The sequence below is a fragment of the Podarcis cretensis genome (genome assembly GCF_951804945.1).
Source record: "Podarcis cretensis genome assembly, chromosome: 16".
Taxonomy (NCBI): domain Eukaryota; kingdom Metazoa; phylum Chordata; class Lepidosauria; order Squamata; family Lacertidae; genus Podarcis; species Podarcis cretensis.
Window position 1 is genome coordinate 39,069,976 of NC_137186.1, and position 20,786 is coordinate 39,090,761.

General features: G+C 48.1%; 1 protein-coding gene across 2 annotated transcripts in view; it reads right to left on the reverse strand.

The window, feature by feature from the left end:
* Positions 1-17,664, reverse strand: part of TMEM132B (transmembrane protein 132B) — a 389,071-nt gene extending 371,407 nt beyond the window's left edge. For both annotated transcript variants that reach the window (XM_079956515.1, XM_079956514.1), the window contains exon 1: positions 16,586-17,664. Coding sequence is in view for 1 of the 2 variants with exons in the window: in XM_079956514.1 (XP_079812640.1) it covers positions 16,586-16,664 (79 nt within the window). In the remaining variant the exon portion in view is untranslated. The remainder of the gene's footprint in view (positions 1-16,585) is intronic.
* Positions 17,665-20,786: the final 3,122 nt, after the last annotated feature.

The following is a 20,786-nucleotide window of genomic DNA, read 5'->3' on the forward strand; positions in this document are numbered from 1 at the left end:
GGTGAGGCGTTGCCGGGGTAAGTATCCAGTCCACAAAGTCACCACCGCCATTGCATAGGCAGCAAGATTCTCAGAGAGAACGAGAGAAAAGTCTCTTCAAAGCCGTATCATCCCCAATCATAAAATGCACCAAATCCAATTTGGACACCATCGATTTTTTTATGTAACTATTTCAGAGCCCCAAGACCTGGAGAAGGGAATATTGATCAGCTAAAGAGTCAGATCTTGGCAAACAGCACTCCAAGACCAAGCTTGACAAATTGAAGATGATAATTAAAAATTGAAACACCATGGCAATGTGGACTTTTCCTACTATTTCTAGAGACCTTCAGCCAAAGACCTATCGGCTCAGCTTTAAAAAAAAAAAAAGTGTAGGCAAAAGTCTCCCCCAGCTCCACCACCTCTCCTGGCTCTCTGTCCCCCTGGGTTGCAGTCTCCAAAGTGGAGTTAAAGAAATGCAGGCCTGGGGGCTGAATGGCTAGGGCTATGCATCCCCCAACCCCATATCCAGTTTGGAGCCCGATCCAACCCAGGACTCTCCAGTGCCTACCAACCCGGGTCCAGGTTCTGAACCAAAGGAGATGCCTTGCCCAGTATTTAACTGTGCAATAAACATGAAATCAGAAGGAGAGGGGCGAGATGCGCAGAGGCTACCTGCAAGAATTACCTTCTCGCCCTTACCTCTCCTTGCTGCCTGGATCACCCTGCGTGGACCCAATTTGGGCTGCAGCGATCTGGGTCTGCCTCCTGGATGGAGCACAGTGTGTGTGCATATACAAATATAAAGGAACACAGGAAGCCGATTTATACCAAGTCAGAGCATTGGTCCATCAAGCTCAATATTGTTTGACTGGCAGTGGCTCTCCAGGATTACAGACAGGTTCTCACCCAGTCCTAGCTGTGGGCAGTGAGGGCAGAACCTGGGACCTTTCGCATGCAAGGAAGATGCTCCACCACTGAGCTACAGCCCGTCCCCTTAGAACCCTCCAAATTTTGTGTGCTAAAATATTGCTGATAGAAATTAGCATTCAGTGCTTCACCCACTTTTCCCTCTGGCTACAGGTATAAGGAGCAAAAACTGGCCCAGCAGGCTTCTCTACATGGCCCTCACAGCAACTACCGAGAAGCTCCTCTGTCTGTGTAAGCGAAGATGTTGATCCAACAAGCAACACACATCCCGAATATTCATTTTGAAGTCCAAGGGGCAGGCAGCTCTTTTCACAAGCAAGCAGGCTCTCCTTTGAATCACCTGTCTTTGAAAGGCTTGTTCACACTGCCACTGATGGCATGTGTCCTCAGACCAGGATCAGACTTATTCAAGTCACCTCCCTAGGAGGAAGAAATTGCTCCTGGTAGGAGGCGGGGCAGGAGTCAGCTTCACTGCATGAAGCTGGTTTTAGGCTTGGGACACCCAAGGGCGGGATGCTCTTCTGCAGCCTGCTTGGCCCCTTCCCAGGATCTGAACCTCCACCCCTGAGCCTCAGGGTCCAAGGGTCCTGATCTGCCCTCCAACAACATGCCAGGACCTGACCCAGGGTCATCCAGCTCCAACTCTCTGACCGCCTCCCTGCCCCCTTCCAAATCCAGCCAACTTCTCCAAGACATCTCCACAGGACTCATGGCTCCCTAAAGGAAATGCAGTCCTCTGGCTGAAAAGCAGTCCCCACCCCTGGTGTCGGTAAAAGAACAGTCACACAACCCATCTAGCTTAGCTTTAGGGGAATAGTCCTATAAAGTCTGATAGAACGGGCACGTGCCCGTGTGTAAATGTTCTGTGAGATTAACCAGCAATGCCTTAAACAGCACGGGATCGCAATACTTCAAGGACTGCCTCTCCTCATTTGAACCTACCCAGACCCTGTGATCATCAGTTGAGGGCCATCTTCATGCGCTTTCTCCACAAGAGGTCTGGGGGGTGGCAACATGAGAATGCGACTTTTCTGCAGTGGCTCCCCATCTGTGGAATGCACTCCCCAGGGAGGCTCGCCTGATGCCTTCATTGTACACCTTTAGGCAAAAAAAATTCTCTTCAAGCAGGCTTTTGGCTGATAAAACAATCTATGACTATTTAAACGTATTTGTCGGAGGGAGTTTATTGGGATTTTTTTGTTTTGTTATTACGTTGTGTATTTTGTGTTTTCATTTTGCATGTTTATGTTGCAAACCACCCTGTGATCTTCGGATGAAGGGCAGGAAGTAAATTTATAAATAAAATTAATTAAATAAATAAAAACATACAAACCTCACTGTTAATGTGCAACACACACTTCACTTTTCTGGCACTCCCTGGCAACTGTTTCCACTAGAGCAGAATTCCTGGTCCATATATGCTCATCCATGGGGCACTGCTACAAATGGTTTTTCCCCTCTGCAGGCTCTGGAATCTCCCACCAGGTCTACCCCACTGCTGCAACAAGCCTCTTCCAAAATCAGTTGGAAAGCGAGTGAGCAAACAGATTCCATTAAAACATCACCACCACCTGGCATGGCAACCAGAGTGCTGGTTCTCCAGAGCCCCAAGGGAATAGCCAAACCGAAAAGCAGCAGGAAAATGTCCTTTTTGTTGAGCTAAATCTGCAGCACAAAACCATTTTGAAAGTACATTTCCATAAGCATAACTGCTCGGAGATGTACACCCACAAGCTATCTTCACCATGGTAGCTACCCACACCAGAGAAGATGGGGATGTCAGAGAAAAGATTGCTATAATGAGCTGGCAGGTGGTGTGTGTGTGTGTGTGTAGTATAGCTTGAAATGAAGTGGATCTGTTTGCTTTCAAACTGGGGAACTCAGCAAAGGTATGGCGGTGAACTGGGTTTGCTCATTCATTGTCAACTTAACCTACCTCACAGGGTGGCTATGAGGACAAAGAGGCATGGTCCTTGTTTGTAGCTCTGTTCTTCTTGGAGAAAAGGTCTCTCTGTCTCAGATACTGTTTTATTTTATTTGTTTAAAATAGGCTGAAGGTGAGTCACTGGCCCAAGGTCACCCAGTGAGCTTCATGGCAGAGTGAGGATTTGAACCCTGGTGTCCCAGGTCCTACTGTGACCACCACACCACACCACACTGTTAGAGGGAGAACAGAGAGTCCCTTTCTTCAAGGAGAACAGAGATACACTCAGGGGCTGCCCCTCTTCATCTTCACAACCACCTTGTGAGGTCTGCTAGCTCAGACCCAAAGCTCCTTCTGACCAGGTATCTTGCTTTTCACAGCAGCCAAATCAAAGCCCGCTTGAGGCTATCCTTGGTAGTCTCCTCTCTGAGACCCCCGGGTAGCAACAAGCAGTCACCATGCATTGGTCGGCGCGTATCATGGCCACAAACTGAGAACTTTCAGAGTCATTGTTCTCTAGAAGGAGCACCACAGAGCAGGAGTCTGCCCACTCCCAAGTAGGGCAACCCACCTCAGATCATGTACTAAAATTCAGGGACAGGCAGCTGCCCTTAAGTCTCATGATCACTAGCCATGGTCCAAAACTCACACCTCTGGACCAAAACCTTCAGGGTCCTGAACCAGCACTCCTCCAAATCAGGACCTCCTAACTGCCTTACTTGGTGTCCTCTCAGCTGAGCAGCCAACTACCTAGGACAGCAACATCCCTGATGGGTCAGGACCCTAGAACAGCCTCTCAAACTTGGGTTCCATAGATGCTGTTGGACTACAACTCCCATCATTCCTAGCCAGCACAGCCAGTGGTAAGGGATTATGGGAGCTGTGGTTCAAGAACATCTGGGGACCCAAGGTTGAGAAAGGCTGGTCTAGAGCAATGCTATTTTAGAGAAACTGTGGGGGATTAAAATTGTACTAGCTCACAGACGAAGACATCCAGTGTTCATGGGGGAAGGGGCAGACTCAGAAGGGTCACCCATTTACAGAAGATGATGCTAGGGCACTGAACTTTGGCAACATGCCAACTCCTGGCCTGAACCAAGTAGATGCCTCCTGGGAAGAATACCTTTGTCATTTGCTCACAGCATCAGTAAAGACCAACAATGGGGACCTCGGGACCTCCAGACCAGCTCCCTTCATCTCTGAAATCTGGAAGGCTTCCCCAACCCAGAGGCTGACCTCCACTTCATACATTTGCCTCATTTTCCTTTCAACTCTTGGGACAAAATAGTTTGATGCCCCCTAAGACTTTGTGGGGAAACTGAGTCCTTGTGTGTGTTTCCCTGCTTCAGTCTTCTTACAATCCCCCCCCCCTTCTCCCATCACCCCCAATCACATCTATTTGGTTGGCCTGCGTCTCAACAAGGACCAGGCTACTACGGGTTTTGTTTCACTACGTTTCCCAGCAAGAGCTGATAAAACACCAGCCCAAGCACTCCACTGGGAGGAAGAAAAATGTAATTTGCGACTCGGGACCTGTAAATTTGCCAAGAGGATTTGTGATTAGAAAAAGTTTCCCCATGTGACGCTCTCATTCTCACTCATTCACTCTTTTCACACACAGGGAGATACATGGTTGGTTTTGTCAGATAAGCAGAAATTGATATTTTTTTATAAGCTGGGGGATGAAAATGGGAAGAAATTGCAGAAAGTTCCTTTTCCCAGAAGTAGGAAATCTGACCTCTTCCTTTGAGGAAGGGCCATAGCTCAGGGGTAAGAGCTTCTGTCCTGCATGCAGAATATCCCAGGTTCAATCCCAGGTTGGGCTGGGAAAGACTCATTGGCTGAATTCCTGAAGAGCCACTGTCAGTTAGTATTTCCTTGTGGATCAAAACTGGGTCACTGTCTTATCACACAATTATGGTTAACCCAGTAAATTTTGCTAGGTAAGTTCATCTAAAATTGTTGGCAGAGGGGAGGAACATACTGAACTAGTTTCAAGCACATACTAGCCATAGAGGGGAAAAATGGATTACTAGCAAATGGTGTAAATCTATATCCCCATCTGCCCACAAAGAGAGTGCAACTGACAAGGCTGTTGAAAGCGCTAGACTTTATTGCCTTTGTACAGATCTGGCAAGGCTGACAGGATACAGAAGTTTTCCTGGTCACCATTTGCAGATTTCTTTAACGTCATGCAGTATCTTCATAGCTTTCTTCTACAATACCAACAAGTACATGTCAACAAGAGGCTTCGTATCTCTAAAAGTTAGCTGCAGTCAAGTCCCATTGATTTCAAATGTTAGTTCACCCGTGATTCTTCTGATGACCTGCATTTGTGAAGGAATGGTCATAGTTAGCATGATCACCAACACATTGCGTTGGATCCAAGTTAAGTCAGGCCCCATCTGCTCTCTACACATTAAAGTGGTAATGTACTGCTTTAAACAGTCGTGGGGAAGAATCCTGTGAACTGCAGCTCATCAAGGGTCCTGACAGTAGTTAAAGAAGGTAAAGGGACCCCTGACCATTAGGTCCAGTCGTGACCGACTCTGGGGTTGCGGCGCTCATCTCCAGTATATCCCGGCCTCGGTCCAGTATACCTGAAGGAGCGTCTCCACCCCCATCATTCTGCCCGGACGCTGAGGTCCAGCACCGAGGGCCTTCTGGCGGTTCCCTCATTGCGAGAAGCAAAGCTACAGGGAACCAGGCAGAGGGCCTTCTCGGTAGTGGCGCCCGCCCTGTGGAACGCTCTTCCAGCAGATGTCAAAGCGATAAACAACTACCTGACATTCAGAACACATCTTAAGGCAGCCCTGTTCAGGGAAGTTTTTAACGTGTGATATTTTACTGTATTTCTGGTTTCTATGGAAGCTGCCCAGAGTGGCTGGGGAGGCCCAGCCAGATGGGCGGGGTATAAATAATAAATTATTATTATTATTATTATTATTATTATTATTATCTCGCTTTATTGGCCGAGGGAGCCGGTGTACAGCTTCCGGGTCATGTGGCCAGCATGACTAAGCCGCTTCTGGCGAACCAGAGCAGCGCACAGAAACGCCATTTACCTTCCCGCCAGAGCGGTACCTATTTATCTACTTGCACTTTTGATGTACTTTCAAACTGCTAGGTTGGCAGGAGCAGGGACCGAGCAATGGGAGCTCACCCCGTCGTGGGGATTCGAACCACCAACCTTCTGATCAGCAAGTCCTAGGCTCTGTGATTTAACCCACAGCGCCACCCGCGTCCTCTGACAGTAGTTAAAGGTAAAGGTAAAGGTACCCCTGCCCGTACGGGCCAGTCTTGACAGACTCTGGGGTTGTGCGCCCATCTCACTTAAGAGGCCAGGGGCCAGCGCTGTCCGGAGACACTTCCGGGTCACGTGGCCAGGGTGACATCGCTGCTCTGGTGAGCCAGAGCCGCACACGGAAACGCCGTTTACCTTCCCGCTGGTAAGCGGTCCCTATTTATCTACTTGCACCCGGAGGTGCTTTCGAACTGCTAGGTTGGCAGGCGCTGGGACCGAGCAGCGGGAGCGCACCCCGCCGCAGGCATTTGAACCGCCGACCTTTCGATCGGCAAGCCCTAGGCGCTGAGGCTTTAACCCACAGCGCCACCTGCGTCCCACCCTGACAGTAGTTAGGAGACCCCTATTCACCTCACAGAGTTGCAATTCCCAGTCATTGACAGTGGCAGACTTTGGCAATCTTCGGTAATATGGCGCCCTGAGCAAAGCCAAAATCTGGCACCCCAAAAATGGATCTTCTCAATTTTGTGCCCCCTCAACTCGGTGCCCTGTGCTGAGGAACCACCTGCACTGCCCTAAATCCAGCAACAGTCCTTGGGAAGAGGGATTGATCACTGAGCACTGTAGCTCTTTGAAGGCAACCAGGGCCTCCTAATTACACTCCAAACCCTTAACAAACCACAGATCTCAGCATTCTTTGGAGGAAGCCAAGATTAACATTTCCTGTTGGTTCCACTGCAGCCTAACTAAGCTGAACTTAGTATTTACGTGAGAAGAGGTTTAGCGCACATATTTAGATGTCAGTCAGAAAGTGTGCAGTAAGCAATGTGTGTACATGTGTGAGCACTCTGCACGTACATCCTGTGAACATATGTAAACCAATCATTGCTGTGACTCATGTGGGCTGGATTGTGCTCTCAGCTGCTCTACTTTATCAATACATAGCTTCTGGAACCGCAAACAGGTACCACTTGCTTCTTAAAGAAAGAAAAATCTTCAGTGACCACGATGGCTAGATGCTTCCTTCAATTCAACAATGTTTGATCCATTCCAAAACAGAAGGAAACCACTGAAGGGGGGGAAGAGATTACTTACGTTTGTCCAGGAGGCATGTGCATAAAAACTGGTGCAACACTTTCAGAACAAGCAAGCACGGATCTGTGCCTTCACTGAGGAGTCTGACGGGAGACATGCAGCTTGCTAATAGAAAGCCTGCAGGTTTCTTTAAAAAGAGGGGCAGAGAGTCCCAAACTCAGTGTGAAGCAACACAGAAATAAATCACAGTTGCACCGAGATCCGAAGGGGAGGAAAAAGAGGAGGCAAGACTCAGTCTCCTCAAAAGGCTGCCAGCTAAGTTCGGCTCTCCCATCTTTTCTTTAGTGTCGCTGTGTGTTTTTTTAGGAAACCGAGAAGCCCATTAGGCCTCAAACAACTTGATTGTGTTCAAGGAAGGCAGAAGGATGGCTCTCTCGCCACCCAACTTGGCTTCCGAGATTTTCATCACGTTAAAGAGATGGGGGGGGGGGGGGACTGTCAACATAGATCAGCAAACGTTTCGCCTCAGTAATTCTTTACAGGGAAAAAAAGCAGCAACAACCACCTCCCGGCCAGCGCACTCTGCTCAGGAAGGCGACGCAATTCCACAGAGATATTAGGAAAGCAGGCTGAAAAGGCAATGGATTGGGTGGGGGAAGATATACCCAGTATCAAGCACAAAACACAGCCTCTTGATCAACTTTGTCCTTTGCCACAGAAGAAGGAGAGAAGGAGAGAGAAGAGGGGAAGCAGCATTCATTAACTTTTTTTACAAATGCTTCGATCCAGAGTTACTGCACTGGAGAGAGAGAGTACAAAACTGAAGTAACAGGAAAGGGGGGTGCAATACTATTTGTTGTTGGTTCCAGTCTGAGGAGGTTTCCCACTGCATCTCTGATTGAGTTACCAGCTCTGTTTTCTTTTCCTTGATCACACGTATATTTTATTTATTGTAATTAAAAGAATTCACATGCATCTCAAAGTGACTTACAAACCTTTGAAGTACAGTGGTACCTCGGGTTACATACGCTTCAGGTTACATACGCTTCAGGTTACAGACTCCGTTAACCCAGAAATAGTACCTCTGGTTAATAGCTGTCAACTTACAGATTTGAAAATAAGGGACCAGCAGCCTTGAAAATAAGGGACCTGCAGCCTCACCTGCTCCAGGCACTCCAGTCTTCCTGTCCTCCTGCAGTCTAGTCAAACTCATGCTGGTAGCTTCGAGAAGACTGTCCAACCAACTTTGTAACCAGAGGTTCAACTGAATAGAATCTGAATCACATGTACCACAAGGCCTATGCAGCCTCAACTTAAGATGGCTCCCCGGCCTGGCTTTGCACTGCAAAGTTTGCAGCAGCACGTGCAACAAAATGGAGTCCAGCATTCAAAAAAAAACTCAGCTTGCATTAACTAGCCACACACAAGGCATGTAAGCTCCACCCCCCCAGTCGTTCTTAGACTTCTTATTGGGTGAGCAACACAGCCAAGCAACACAGTTGGAGCCTCCCTCCTCCCTGGCTGGCAGGGAGAGGAGCTGCTTCCTTTGAAATTTAAGGGACATCGTTTAAGGGACATTTACGGGACATCCATCAATAAGGGACAGCAGCAGGACATGGCGCTGGAATAAGGGACTGTCCCTTCAAATAAGGGACACTTGACAGCTATGGTTAAGAAATTTGCTTCAGGATGAGAACAGAAATCGTGCTCCAGTGGCGCGGCGGCAGCTGCAGGCCCCATTAGCTAAAGTCGTGCTTCAGGTTAAGAACAGTTTCAGGTTAACTACGGACCTCCATAACGAATTGAGCACTTAACCTGAGGTACCACTGTACACATTTTATTTTCAAACACAGATCTGAACACTGGGAAAGAAAAACCTTGGAGCAGTGGTCCTCAAACTTTTTTCCTTGGGCCACACTTTCAGAATAAATATTTGCTCGTGCCACACTGAATATTTTATTGATAAGAAATACATTGGGACACAAAAAGAAGCAACTCCTAGCAGTGCTTGATTTATAACATAGAACACAACTACTTTGTAATATGATCATGGGACATCCAGAAAGTTGAAAAAAATAATGAAGCTACATAAGACCAAGAATCATTCCCAAAATATAATTATGAATGAGCCTCTTACCTATGTATCTTAAGTCTGTATACAAACTCAATGAGAGGCGTGAGCTTGCTTTTGCCAGGTAATCTCCTTTATTTTAGGTCTAATTTGAGACAAACAAACTCTCATCTCCTCATCAACACAAAGAATCCTTTCCCTTTTCTGACCTTTTGTATTTGTCAGAGTTTAAAATCCCTGTTCATAACAATATCTGGTGGAGAACTGTACAAGACGAGGCGATGCTCTTGAAGAAAAGCGTGGATACTGGTTCTGCCTGTATACCCAAAATAAATTGTTTTGATCCTATACTACACTACCTTGAAATGTTTACATGTTTCCTCGGTTGTCCTTGAATCTTCCTGCCACACTTGCCCTGCCCTCCTGCCACGCCAGTGTGGCGCACCGCACCCTTTGAGAACCACTGCCTTAGAGCCATGCTCACAGGGCAAAGGCCTCACAACCATCTTCCCCCCCCAAATCCTCAGGGCAACATCCATGGTTTTCCCACACTTACTCACATTGGCCCTGCAAGGTGAGCTTCAAAGAGAGACAGGACCATTGCCAGGCAATGAGCTTCACACCTGTGTCCAGGTGGGAGACTGGCTCTCCCTCCCACACTCTGAACCGCTACCCCAAGTCAGAAGCACACCTGGAAGCAGCACACCTACAGGAGCCTCCTTTGAAGACCAGCTTCCATATGTTTGTTTATTCAACAAAATCTATATATGCTCGATTGGTCTGACTCACTCTAAGGCAGCTTCCTATGTTCTCTGCCCAGGTGCTGATTACACAAATATGTGCAAGCATCACTCCTTTTTTGAGGGAGGAAAGGGCCATAGCTCAGCTGCAGGGGCTTTCTGCATGCTAGGACAGTACTGAGTTAGATGAACCAAATGGCCTAACTCAAAAGAAGGCAGATTCCAATGTTCCTATAGAGCAGGGTCCGGGGGCAGTCTTTCTCTGTGGTAGCTTCACGCCAACAGAATGATCTCCCCTCTGAGGTGTGCATCACCACAACTTACTTTGCTTTTCTTCCAGCAACAGGTGGAGATGGGCCTCTTTGTCCAGGATTTTATGGTGAACTGACACAGACACAGACACCGGATAGAAATTGCTTTCCTTTGCTTTTGCCAGCAGGGGTTCCATTGATTTCTAACTTAGTTGTGGAATTTGTTGTTTCACTCCGAGGGCCATCTAGTCCAACCCCCTGCACTGCAGGAATCTTTTGCCCAATGTGGGGTTTGAACCCACAACCCCGAGATCACGCAGCAACATCTGGAGGCCCAAGGTTCCCCACAGCTGCTATGGGGCACCTCAAAGTGGTTTACAATTATGCGCAGTGCTTTTTTTCTTTAAAAAAAGAACGTTTAGGAGTACAGTCATACCTCGGGTTGAATATGCTTCATGTTGAGCGCATTCGAGTTGCGCTCCGCGGCAACCCGGAAGCAACAGAGCGTGTTACTTCCGGGTTTTGCCGCTCGCGCATGCGCAGACGCTCAAAATGATGTCACGTGCATGCGCAGAAACGGCAAAAAGCGACACACGCACAGACGTGCCATCACTAGTTACATTTGCTTCTGGAGGCAGACGGGGCTCTGGAACAGATCCCGTTCGTATCCAGAGGTACCACTGTTACTCTCATTTTCCTACTCATATTGAAATACAGTCATACCTTGGGTTGAAGAAGCTTCAGGTTAAGCATTTTCAGGTTGTGCTCCACTGCGACCCAGAAGTAACGGAACGCGTTACTTCCGGGTTTCACCACTCGCGCATGCGCAGATGGTCAAAATGACATCACGCGAATGCACGGAAATGGCAAATCGCAACCCATGCAGATGCAGGTTGCGTTCGCTTCAGGATGTGGACGGGGCTCCGGAACGGATCCCGTTCGCATCCAGAGGTACCACTGTACTGCCCCTCAATGAAACTTAGAATCACAAAATGTTTAGGGGTATGCGTGCCCCTGCGTCCCCCCAGAAAAAAGCACTGATATTTTGATCGAAATAAATAATAATAAAATGTCCAGTAGCACCTTAGAGACCAACTAAGGGAGATACTTTGATGAGTGTTTTTGGGTAGTTTGCTTTACGTCCTGGAACCTTTCAGTAAAGAGTACAGTAGTGCCCCGCAAGACGAATGCCTCGCAAGATGAAAAACCCGCTAGACGAAAGGGTTTTCCGTTTTTCGAGGCGCTTCGCAAGACGAATTTCCCTATGGGCTTGCGAGTCTTGCGAGTTTTTTCCCTCCCCCCCCCCCTTTTTCTAAGCCGCTAATAGCCGCTTAGCCGCTAAGCCGCTAATAGTCGCTAAGCCGCTAAGCCGCTAATAGGGATGCTTCGCAAGACGAAAAAAACGCTAGACAAAGAGACTCGCGGAACGGATTATTTTCGTCTTGCGAGGCACCACTGTAGATTATGCAGGGGGGGGGGGGGAGAGAAGGGAGATGAACTTACCTGGAAGATGTTTCAGACACAGAGCGCCTTGTGGTTCCCCGACATTTTGTGAACCTTTACAATAAATGCAATGGAAGTCCTTCTTCCATTGCCACAGGCTCAATATCATCTTTGCCCTCAATGCATACACACACAAAATACTCACACGGCATCAAAGTCACGGGTATGCACACACACACTCTCCCAAGAACCAAAACCACAACGATCAAAGCCTGCACACAAGCAACACTAAAAGCCATTCATTTCTCTTGGACCCCAGGATGAAAAGATACAAACAGGTGCAGCCCTGAAGCTACAGAAGAGCAAAACAAGGTTTCACCTCCCCGGTGGGTAAGATCAATGGTCTATCAAGCTGAGAGTTTTCCAGGCTTCTGATAGTGGCTCAGTGTGGGCTGGGGGTTTCCTAAATTCTAAAAAAAAAAATGGGATGTGCAATGCTTTTACACTCTCTCAGAATTTGGCTGTAAGAGGCAATAAGTCATTGCTCTCAGAGGTGCCCATTGCCCTATTTTTTGTTAATGAAAAAGGTGTGCTTCTGTTGTAAGGTGTGCTTCTGTTGTAAAAGTGCCTTACACTAACTACTCTGACTGGCAGAAGCTCTCCAGGGTGCCATGCAGATGGCCTTCCCCATCACCTGATATTCAAGCCTTTATTTAAAAACGAAAACAAAAAAATATTATTACATGTCAGGGATTGAACCTGTGACCTTCTGCATGCAAAGCACATGCTCAGCCGTTGAGCTATCTGCCTGCTGCATCATGTAATGTTGTGGCAAGGCAGGGAGACAAGGACACACTAATCCCCAATTAAATCAAACCAATAATCCCAGATCCCTTGCAGACAACCAGCTTATTGAGCATTTCTTTGCACGTTTGCAGGGAGGTTAGGCAATGTCGCCTATTTATTGAACATTCATTTTGATTTGTTAGCAGGGAGGTTAGCTTGATGTTGCATCAAGCTAAAGTTATCCCACACTGTTCCTTCACCACTTCATTTATTGCAAAAAAAAAAAAAAAAAGCTGTTGGGGAGCAGGTTTCAAACCAACTATGATTCTGGAGCCTGATTTTGCCACACTGTGGCTGAATCCCACCAGAAAATAGCTATAGTCTTCAAGTGCCCCTTGCGTAGATAAAGCCAGCGCAATTTCTATATCAAAATCCATGCAGCTCCAATTCTCTTTTTTAGAAATATCCTTCGCTAATAAAATCAGGGTGTAAAAACTGTTGGTATCTGTTTGACTATACAAAGTAAAGGAAAAGTAAAAATGATTTTTTTAAAAAGCAGCGATGATTGAATATGTCAATATCAGATTCCCTGAATTTCTTTATTTTCTAATCTTCAGTTCAGTTCTTCACATTTTCTACGTCGGTTTGCAATCTTTTTCTTTCAAGTCCTCATTAGAAACTTGATTGATTAGTGCAAATTCACCTTAATATATGCATTTCTGTATGCAGATTTGTATACACATTTTTTGCAAAGAAATTACCCCTAATAAATGCACATTTCCATTATTTTCATTAATTTACACATTTATAGGCACACTTTTATGGATTTTGTACACGTTACTTAGCTGGAGAAGTGCGCTGAAAAAGTCAGAGAAGGGTGAGTTTTTATTGTTTCAGAAAGTGCAAATTAAATTTTTCTTCTTCTAGACACAGACGAAATCAGATTTCTCCTCCATTCTTGGTTTGAAAAGACCAAAACAAAACCCAAAAATAGCCTCCCTGCTCTGCAAAGAAACTCAGCAAAACACATAAACTCTCAGATGCCAAACTCAAATAACAGTCATTGCATTGAAAGATGTCATTGTAAACTCCAGTCCTCTGGGAATCATCACCCACAACCTACTGAACACAGTGGTGAAGCTGTGCATTACAACTGAGGGACTTGGAGACGCGTATACACAAGCAAACCTGAACAATCACTTTGTGGATGGAGGGGTTTGCAGAGAAAGGGTTGTGAACAGGGAATGCACACTTCTGACCTCGTGCCCTGCTATTCCTGTTGGAAATTTGCAAGCCTACAGAGGGCCCTGTTCAGAGAAGGCAGCAGCAGAGGTGGTCCGTCATGCAGCCTTGGGGTAAAGAGAAAGAAGATGGTATATTTTCCTTGCTGGGAAGTCTTCATATTTCTTTACCCCCACCCTAGAGAAGTTCCCAGAGAGCAGCGCATTCTAGCCATTCTGCAGCACAGTTCAGAGACCTTACACTTAGGATTGTGGGTTACTAATCTGAGCCTTTGGCTTAACCCATCCCCACACCAAGCAGACATCTGAGTCCATTTGCAGCTTGGATGTGCATTTACTAAGAAGCCATCTCTGCTCCGATCCACAGAACACGCAGCCAAGGAAATGGGCACAGGATTTCCGCTGTAACGGAACAGAAGCATTGAAAGAATAAACCTGCAGCTGCACTTGTGGGCTGTGGCTCAGTCGTATAGCATCTAGGTCCTAAGGTCAATCCCCACACAGGGGTGGGAATGTCCCCTGCCTGAAACCCCGGATTATTGTCCAGGACAAGACTGGACTGGATGGCCAATGGTCTGATTCCATATAAGGTAACTTCCTCTCATCAGGAAAAAAACTTTTTGGCAGTAAGAACTGTTCAACCTTGGAAGGTGGTGGACCTTCATTGGAGGTTTTTTAACAGAGGTTGGATGGATCTCTCATAGATGCTTTAGTTGAGATTCCTGCATAGCAAGGGGTTGGACTAGAGGACCCTACAATTCTATGATTATTTCATATTCACCTCTGGTTGCTTCTCACTTCCTTCCTTTAAATTTGGATTGCAAAGCCAAGAGACTGTCATCAGCCTTTGGTTATGTCACCCCAAGTGGCTGGGGCAATCCAGCCAGATGGTTGGGGTACAAATAATAAAATTGTTGCTGCTGTTACTTTGTGAACATTCATGTTCATAATATCAGAGAATCAGAGAATTGGAGAGTTGGGTATATCTACATGCACACATGCACAAATAAAGATGGAAGGACGTGTGCCTCTGCAAACATTCTTCATGGGTAAGAAAAGGTAACACGTCTCCTAGACCTGCCAATAAGACTGCACTCCTGACTAGGAAACAAGTCCTGCTGAACTCAACGGAGTTTACTTCTGAGTAAACATGTTTGGGATAAGGCTGTCAATCAGGCATGTAGACCCTTAAGGCCAGAGTCAGCTTGCATAGTTCAGGATATTGTCTCCCAGGGTCAGCTGTCCCCAGCTGCAAAATGGGAACAGGCATTGCAAATCAAGACTTGCAAGGGTTACTCCACTGAAACCCGGAGAGGTTTGCTTCTGAGCAAACAGGGTTACCAAGCGCCTTATAAAAAAATGTCACTGGAAAATATGGTGAACATCAAAAGAGTCTGACTATTCCTTCCTTGCCCTCACTCTAGTCTCGGTGTGGTTTCTTCTTCTTCTTCTTCTTTAATCAAATCAGTGTGATTTCAAGGGGGAAATTTATAACAAGGTTGCCACCTTACACAGGAAGTCACCTAATGCCAAGTCAGAATCCTGGTCCATCTAGTTTAGCCTCGTCTACACTGGCTGGCAGCAGCTCTCCCCGGGTTTTGGACAGGGTCTCTCACAGCCCTGTCTGGAGATTCCATTGACTGAACCTGGGACCTTCCATCATGCAAAGCCACAAGCCCTAGACCGGAGCATTTCTCGAAACCCAGGCTTGAACCAGGGACCTTTAGATCTTCAGTCTAACCCTCCCCCAGCTGAGCTATTTTGGCAGATGACACCTTATCCCCTGCACTTTTAAGAACAGCCTGTCAGGGAGGACAAAACTCTAGTCTGAAGCAGAAATCAGTGCACCTAGGCTAGCTTTATTTCCAAGAACAGTAGCCAGAGATGGGGAGAGCTTCACCTGTTGAATTTCGGCTTTGCCATGTACGGGGGAGGTGGGAGTGGCACCCTTAATTGCCGGAGATATGAGATGACACTAAGGCAGCAATTTTCACACGTGTGGGTGGGAAGGAAGAGACAGACAGACATGACAACTGGGGAGCTAGCTGAGCATGGAAGTGATGGAGGTTCTGCATTCACCTTTCCGCTCTGCCCTTAGGCAAGAGAGCTTCTCATGGCCTCAGTCCACCATGTGTGATAGGGGGATAATAAAATTGACCCAACTTACAGGGGTTGTAAGCAAGATAAGCATCAACAACTAAGGCTCTTGGGACCTAGCTGAGATTCCTGCATTGCTGGGAAATGGACTAGATGAACCCCAGGATCCCTTCCAACTCTACAATCCTAGCATTATAATATAGTTGCATCGTGGCTTCACTTTCTGCAGAGAGCTGGATGTCTCCAAGGCTACTCATACTAAATCATAGAAATTAATGGACATGACTAACTTGGGTCCATTCATTTCACTGGGTCTACTTTGAGCAGAACTTAATTGGCTGGGGCCCCACTGTCTATTTCTGTATCACAAGGCTCTGACCTAGACGCGACTTTCAGACCTACATGAGAGAAAAAGAGCACCTTTAGCATGTGCAGAGTGCATGCCGCCCTCTCACCAAAGGCAGCCTATTATATACCCAAGGACTTAGTTTGCTGGTTTGTGGGGAGTTTGGGGCATGCATCTCACCTTTAAAAAGTAAAACACATACACACCGTCCGGTTCACTCCAAGGCATCATAAAATAAAACTTTGAAAGCCACACACAATTACTCTGGAAAGCAAAAGAAATACACTCCATCTTTGCAAAGTGCATTTTGCAGGTGGGGAGAAGATGAGTAATGACTCCAAAAGGCAGGCAGGCACACAGGCACACACACACACACGCCCACCAACACACCCCTTTCTCTTGCGTTCAGCTTTGCCTGCAAATGAAAAAAAGACTTCTGGGGGGGAAATTTTTTTAAAAAGAACTTTCAGGTTAAGAGTCAAACTTTTTGCGTCTTACCTGCGCAGAGAAGGGCCCCGAGCGCCAACAGCAGAAAAAGGCCTTTGGAAAGCGTCGCTCCATGCCCAGGAGAAGTCATGGCGAGGGCTTCGAAAAGGCAGGCAAGCAGTTGCCAGAAAAAGCTGCACGACGGCAAAACTCCTCCAAAAAAAAAAACCCCCACCGCCACACCGGCAGGTCTTCCTGGTTGCGGGGCGGGGTGGGGACCAATAAATATTTTATTTTATTTAAACCGTATTTCAGATTTGGGCTCTTTTTCAACCGGCAGGCATTTCTGGAGTCCGCCTTCCAACCTGCTTGCAGTCCATATAATCCAAAAACTACCTGTGCTTTTTTAAAAAGGGGGGGGGATGAGGGATTTGCTCAGCGGCTCCGAATCGAACCCAAGAAAGCGATTCGAGAGAGCGCTTTCCCCCCTTCACTCCTCGCTAGAAGAAGAAAAGTGGGGCGGGGGGGGCGGGGGAGGAGACGTGGAAGGTGAAATTAAATCCCAAATGAAGCTTTCCCTTTAAAGAAATAAATAAAACCGTGAGAGCAGCAGCAAAAAGAGAGAGATAAAAATAGACTTCGATCTTTTGCTTCGAAGAATCGGGGTCCCGGTCAGGTGCGCTCCTCCGCTTGCACCCCTCAAATTCAAGCTGTGCCCCCTCCAGATCGCCTCCAAACATTTGGGGTTTCTTCTGCCGCCGCCGCCGCCGCCTCCTCTTCCTCCGCCCTCCCCACCCCCCAAAATAAACACACCACCACCCGGGCAGAGCTTCTCCTTACGACTCCGGAGCAGCTCCTTCTTGACTGCAGCGGCGGCGGCGGCGGCGGCGATCCGGATTGCCAGGCGCGCCGGGTCTTTAGCGCAGCTCGGCGCCGGCTGCCTCGCGGGGACTTTGCCCGATGCAACTGGTCGGCTGGCTCCTCCATGCCTCTCCCATTTTCCACGCACAGGCGCCCCCACTCCACCCCCAATTCCTCGCCCCCTTTAAAAAGGCAATTAAATTAGATTTAGGGCGTAGGAATAAATGCCGGGGAAAGGCGCTCGCAGCTTGGCTGCTGACTGATTCAAACTCCTCTCTCTCTCTCTCTCTCTCTCTTTCTCTCTCTCCTAAAAAGCCAGAGATGAGTGGGATGGCATGGAAAGGGGGGGGGAGGGAGGGGAAAGAGCTGCGATTGACAAACTATCTTAGCCAATCTCCTTGCCTGGGGGAGGACAGCCTGGAGGGATCGGGGGGGGGAGAGAGAGAGAGAGAGAGATGAAGGCTTGTCTAGGTTTCCCCTCCCCCCTTCCCTAAACCGGTCTCACATTTATTTTATTTTATTTTATTTCAAGGGGGGCGCCTTTCTGGATGACAGAGATGAAAACAAAACGGAGTCGGAGAGGAAATCGCAGGCAGAGAAGGGCTGCCGCTCCGGGTTTGCTCTGCGTCGTGTGAACGCGTGACGCGGTTCGTTCGTTGGCAAACAGAGCGAGTGCCGGCTGCTTGACTTCCGAGAACGAAACAGGCGGCCGCGGCTGATCGGCGCTGCAGGAGGAGGCAGGGTCAGGCCTGCTCCTTTGGAATCAATAAGAGAAAGTCTGGCTGAGCTCCATTCGCTTCAGCGGGTTTACTCAGAGTAGAATTTGGTTGCAAACTTGAAAGAAAAGAGTGGGAGCTTTGCAAAGGACAGCTCTGAGCCCTTCCGCTGTTTTGCTCAGGAGTGAGCTTGCAGTGGACACAGTGGGACAAAGTAAAGCCTTCAGATGGGAGCAGCATGGGTGTGGGGCTTGTGTGTATGGGAAGCTGGAGAGCAGGCCATAAAGGAGGCAGGCTGGAGATGAAGGGAAAGCGCTGAGCCTGGCTATCAGGTTCTGCAAAAGCCCTCTGTTGGATATCCACCATCTCCCCTCTCCCAGTGGGGCTGGGAGTGCCTTGAGGCCAGGGACCCTGGCTCAGTCCCACTGTGTTGTAGGCTTATTTCCAGGGAAGAGTGCAGCCTCAGATCAGAGTCAACGCTCCTTCTCTATGCACACGTCACTTTGGGAATGTCAGTCTCATTGAACACAGTGGGGTTTACTCCTAAGTAAGGGACATGGAAAGGGACGCGGGTGGCGCTGTGGGTAAAAGCCTCAGCGCCTAGGGCTTGCCGATCGAAAGGTCAGCGGTTCGAATCCCCGCGGCGGGGTGCGCTCCCGCTGCTCGGTCCCAGCGCCTGCCAACCTAGCAGTTCGAAAGCACCCCCGGGTGCAAGTAGATAAATAGGGACCACTTACTGGTGGGAAGGTAAACGGCGTTTCCGTGTGCTGCGCTGGCTCGCCAGATGCAGCTTTGTCACGCAGGCCACGTGACCCGGAAGTGTCTCCGGACAGCGCTGGCCCCCGGCCTCTTGAGTGAGATGGGCGCACAACCCCAGAGTCTGTCAAGACTGGCCCCTACGGGCAGGGGTACCTTTACCTTTACCTTTAAGCAGGCATGGAAGTGAAATTCTGCATCTTTAGATCATCATCCCCTACAAAAGGCAAGGTGAGCAACTTGCAACTCCTGACCCAAGCGGCTCTACCATTAGACAGAGTGAGGCAACTGCTTCAGGTAAAAGATGATCGGGAGCAGCCACCCCAGCTATTCTCTACTGGACAGCACAGCTGTGCGTCCCCCAGGAGGCCTCATTCCCATGAGAGTTCCTGTTCATTTCCTATTTATTTTGCATGCATTTTGTACACCTTATCCAGTTCTTTCCTTCTACACCACAGAGCTTAGGACTTGCTGATCAGAAGGTTGGCGGTTCGAATCCCCGCAACGGGGTGAGCTCCCGTTGCTCGGTCCCTGCTCCTGCCAACCTAGCAGTTCGAAAGCATGTCAAAGTGCAAGTAGATAAATAGGTACCGCTCTGGCAGGAAGGTAAACAGCGTTTCCGTGCGCTGCTCTGGTTTGCCAGAAGCGGCTTAGTCATGCTTGCCACATGACCCGGAAGCTGTATGCCAGCTCCCTCGGCCAGTAAAGCGAGATGAGTGCCGCAACCTCAGAGTTGGCCGCGACTGGATCTAATGGTCAGGGGTCCCTTTACCTTTACCTTTTTACTCACCGTGAAGTTGTTACAGTAAGTGCCACATTTTAAACCCGTACTTTTCTTCTAGAAAAAAATGGTGCCGGTACTGCGTACCCCTTGTGTACCTCCAGGGGAAAAAGTACTGCTCTTAGCTAAGTGATTTGGACCACCTCTCCCCACAGGAACCTACCAAGACCCTGAAATCATCCTCTAAGGTCTTTTCAGCAATGGCTCCGTTTGTGGAATGCTCTCCCCAGGGAGGCTCGTTGGCATCAGGCAAAAACCTCCCTGTAGAACCAGGCCTTTGGCTATTAAAAAAATCAATGGAAACCAGTTTGTAGGAGGGGGCTATTGCCTTTTTTTGTTGGTTAGTTGGTGGTTGCTTTATTTCATTGTGTATTTTGTGTTTCCATTTTGTATTTCTATGCTGTAAATAGAGCGGTATATAAATTTAATAAATAAATAAGTGTGTGTGTGTTACACTCCCAACTACGTGTGTATGAGATCACAGCCTTAGTCATGTTTTGGAGTGGTGGGGGTGAAATCTAGGGCGGGGGCTAGGGCATCTATCAGCAATGGGCCCTCCTATGTCCCTAGCAGCTGCCCTGGCCCTGAACAAAGGTCCCAGGCAGGGATGTTATATAGAGAGATGGGGTGCAAGGCTCTAGCAGAGAGGCTTGAAGGTACGGCTTTTGTACAGGATCCAGGAGTCGACAGGAAGCCAATGTCAGGATTTAAGTTGGGGCATTGCATGACTGGAATTGCGCGAGAGGTGAATGATCTTGGCTGCAGAATGCTGGAGAGAGGGTAGGCAGGCAGGTGTAATTATTGCCTCCGCCGTGCTGCTTTTAAAGAGAGGTGGCCAAGCAACAGCCATGGTTTTCCTTTTCTTCTTTTTCTTGGTTTCCCTGATACTGCTATTCCCAGAAATGCACAAAGCGTCTTTGTGTACGAACTTTGTTAGGTAAAACCCATCTGTTTCAAAGCCTGTTTCTTGGGGCTACATGAGTGAGAGCTCCATCCACCAGCCACTCTCCCCTTCATGTATCCTTAATATGATCAGCAGCCTGTCACTTTGCTGTGCCCCCCACCCACCCCCCACCCCCCAGATCTCAAAGGCCTGGGTAGCACACAGGACATTGGATGCAGTTCAGAACCCAGAGGGCCAAGATAGTTTGACACAGGA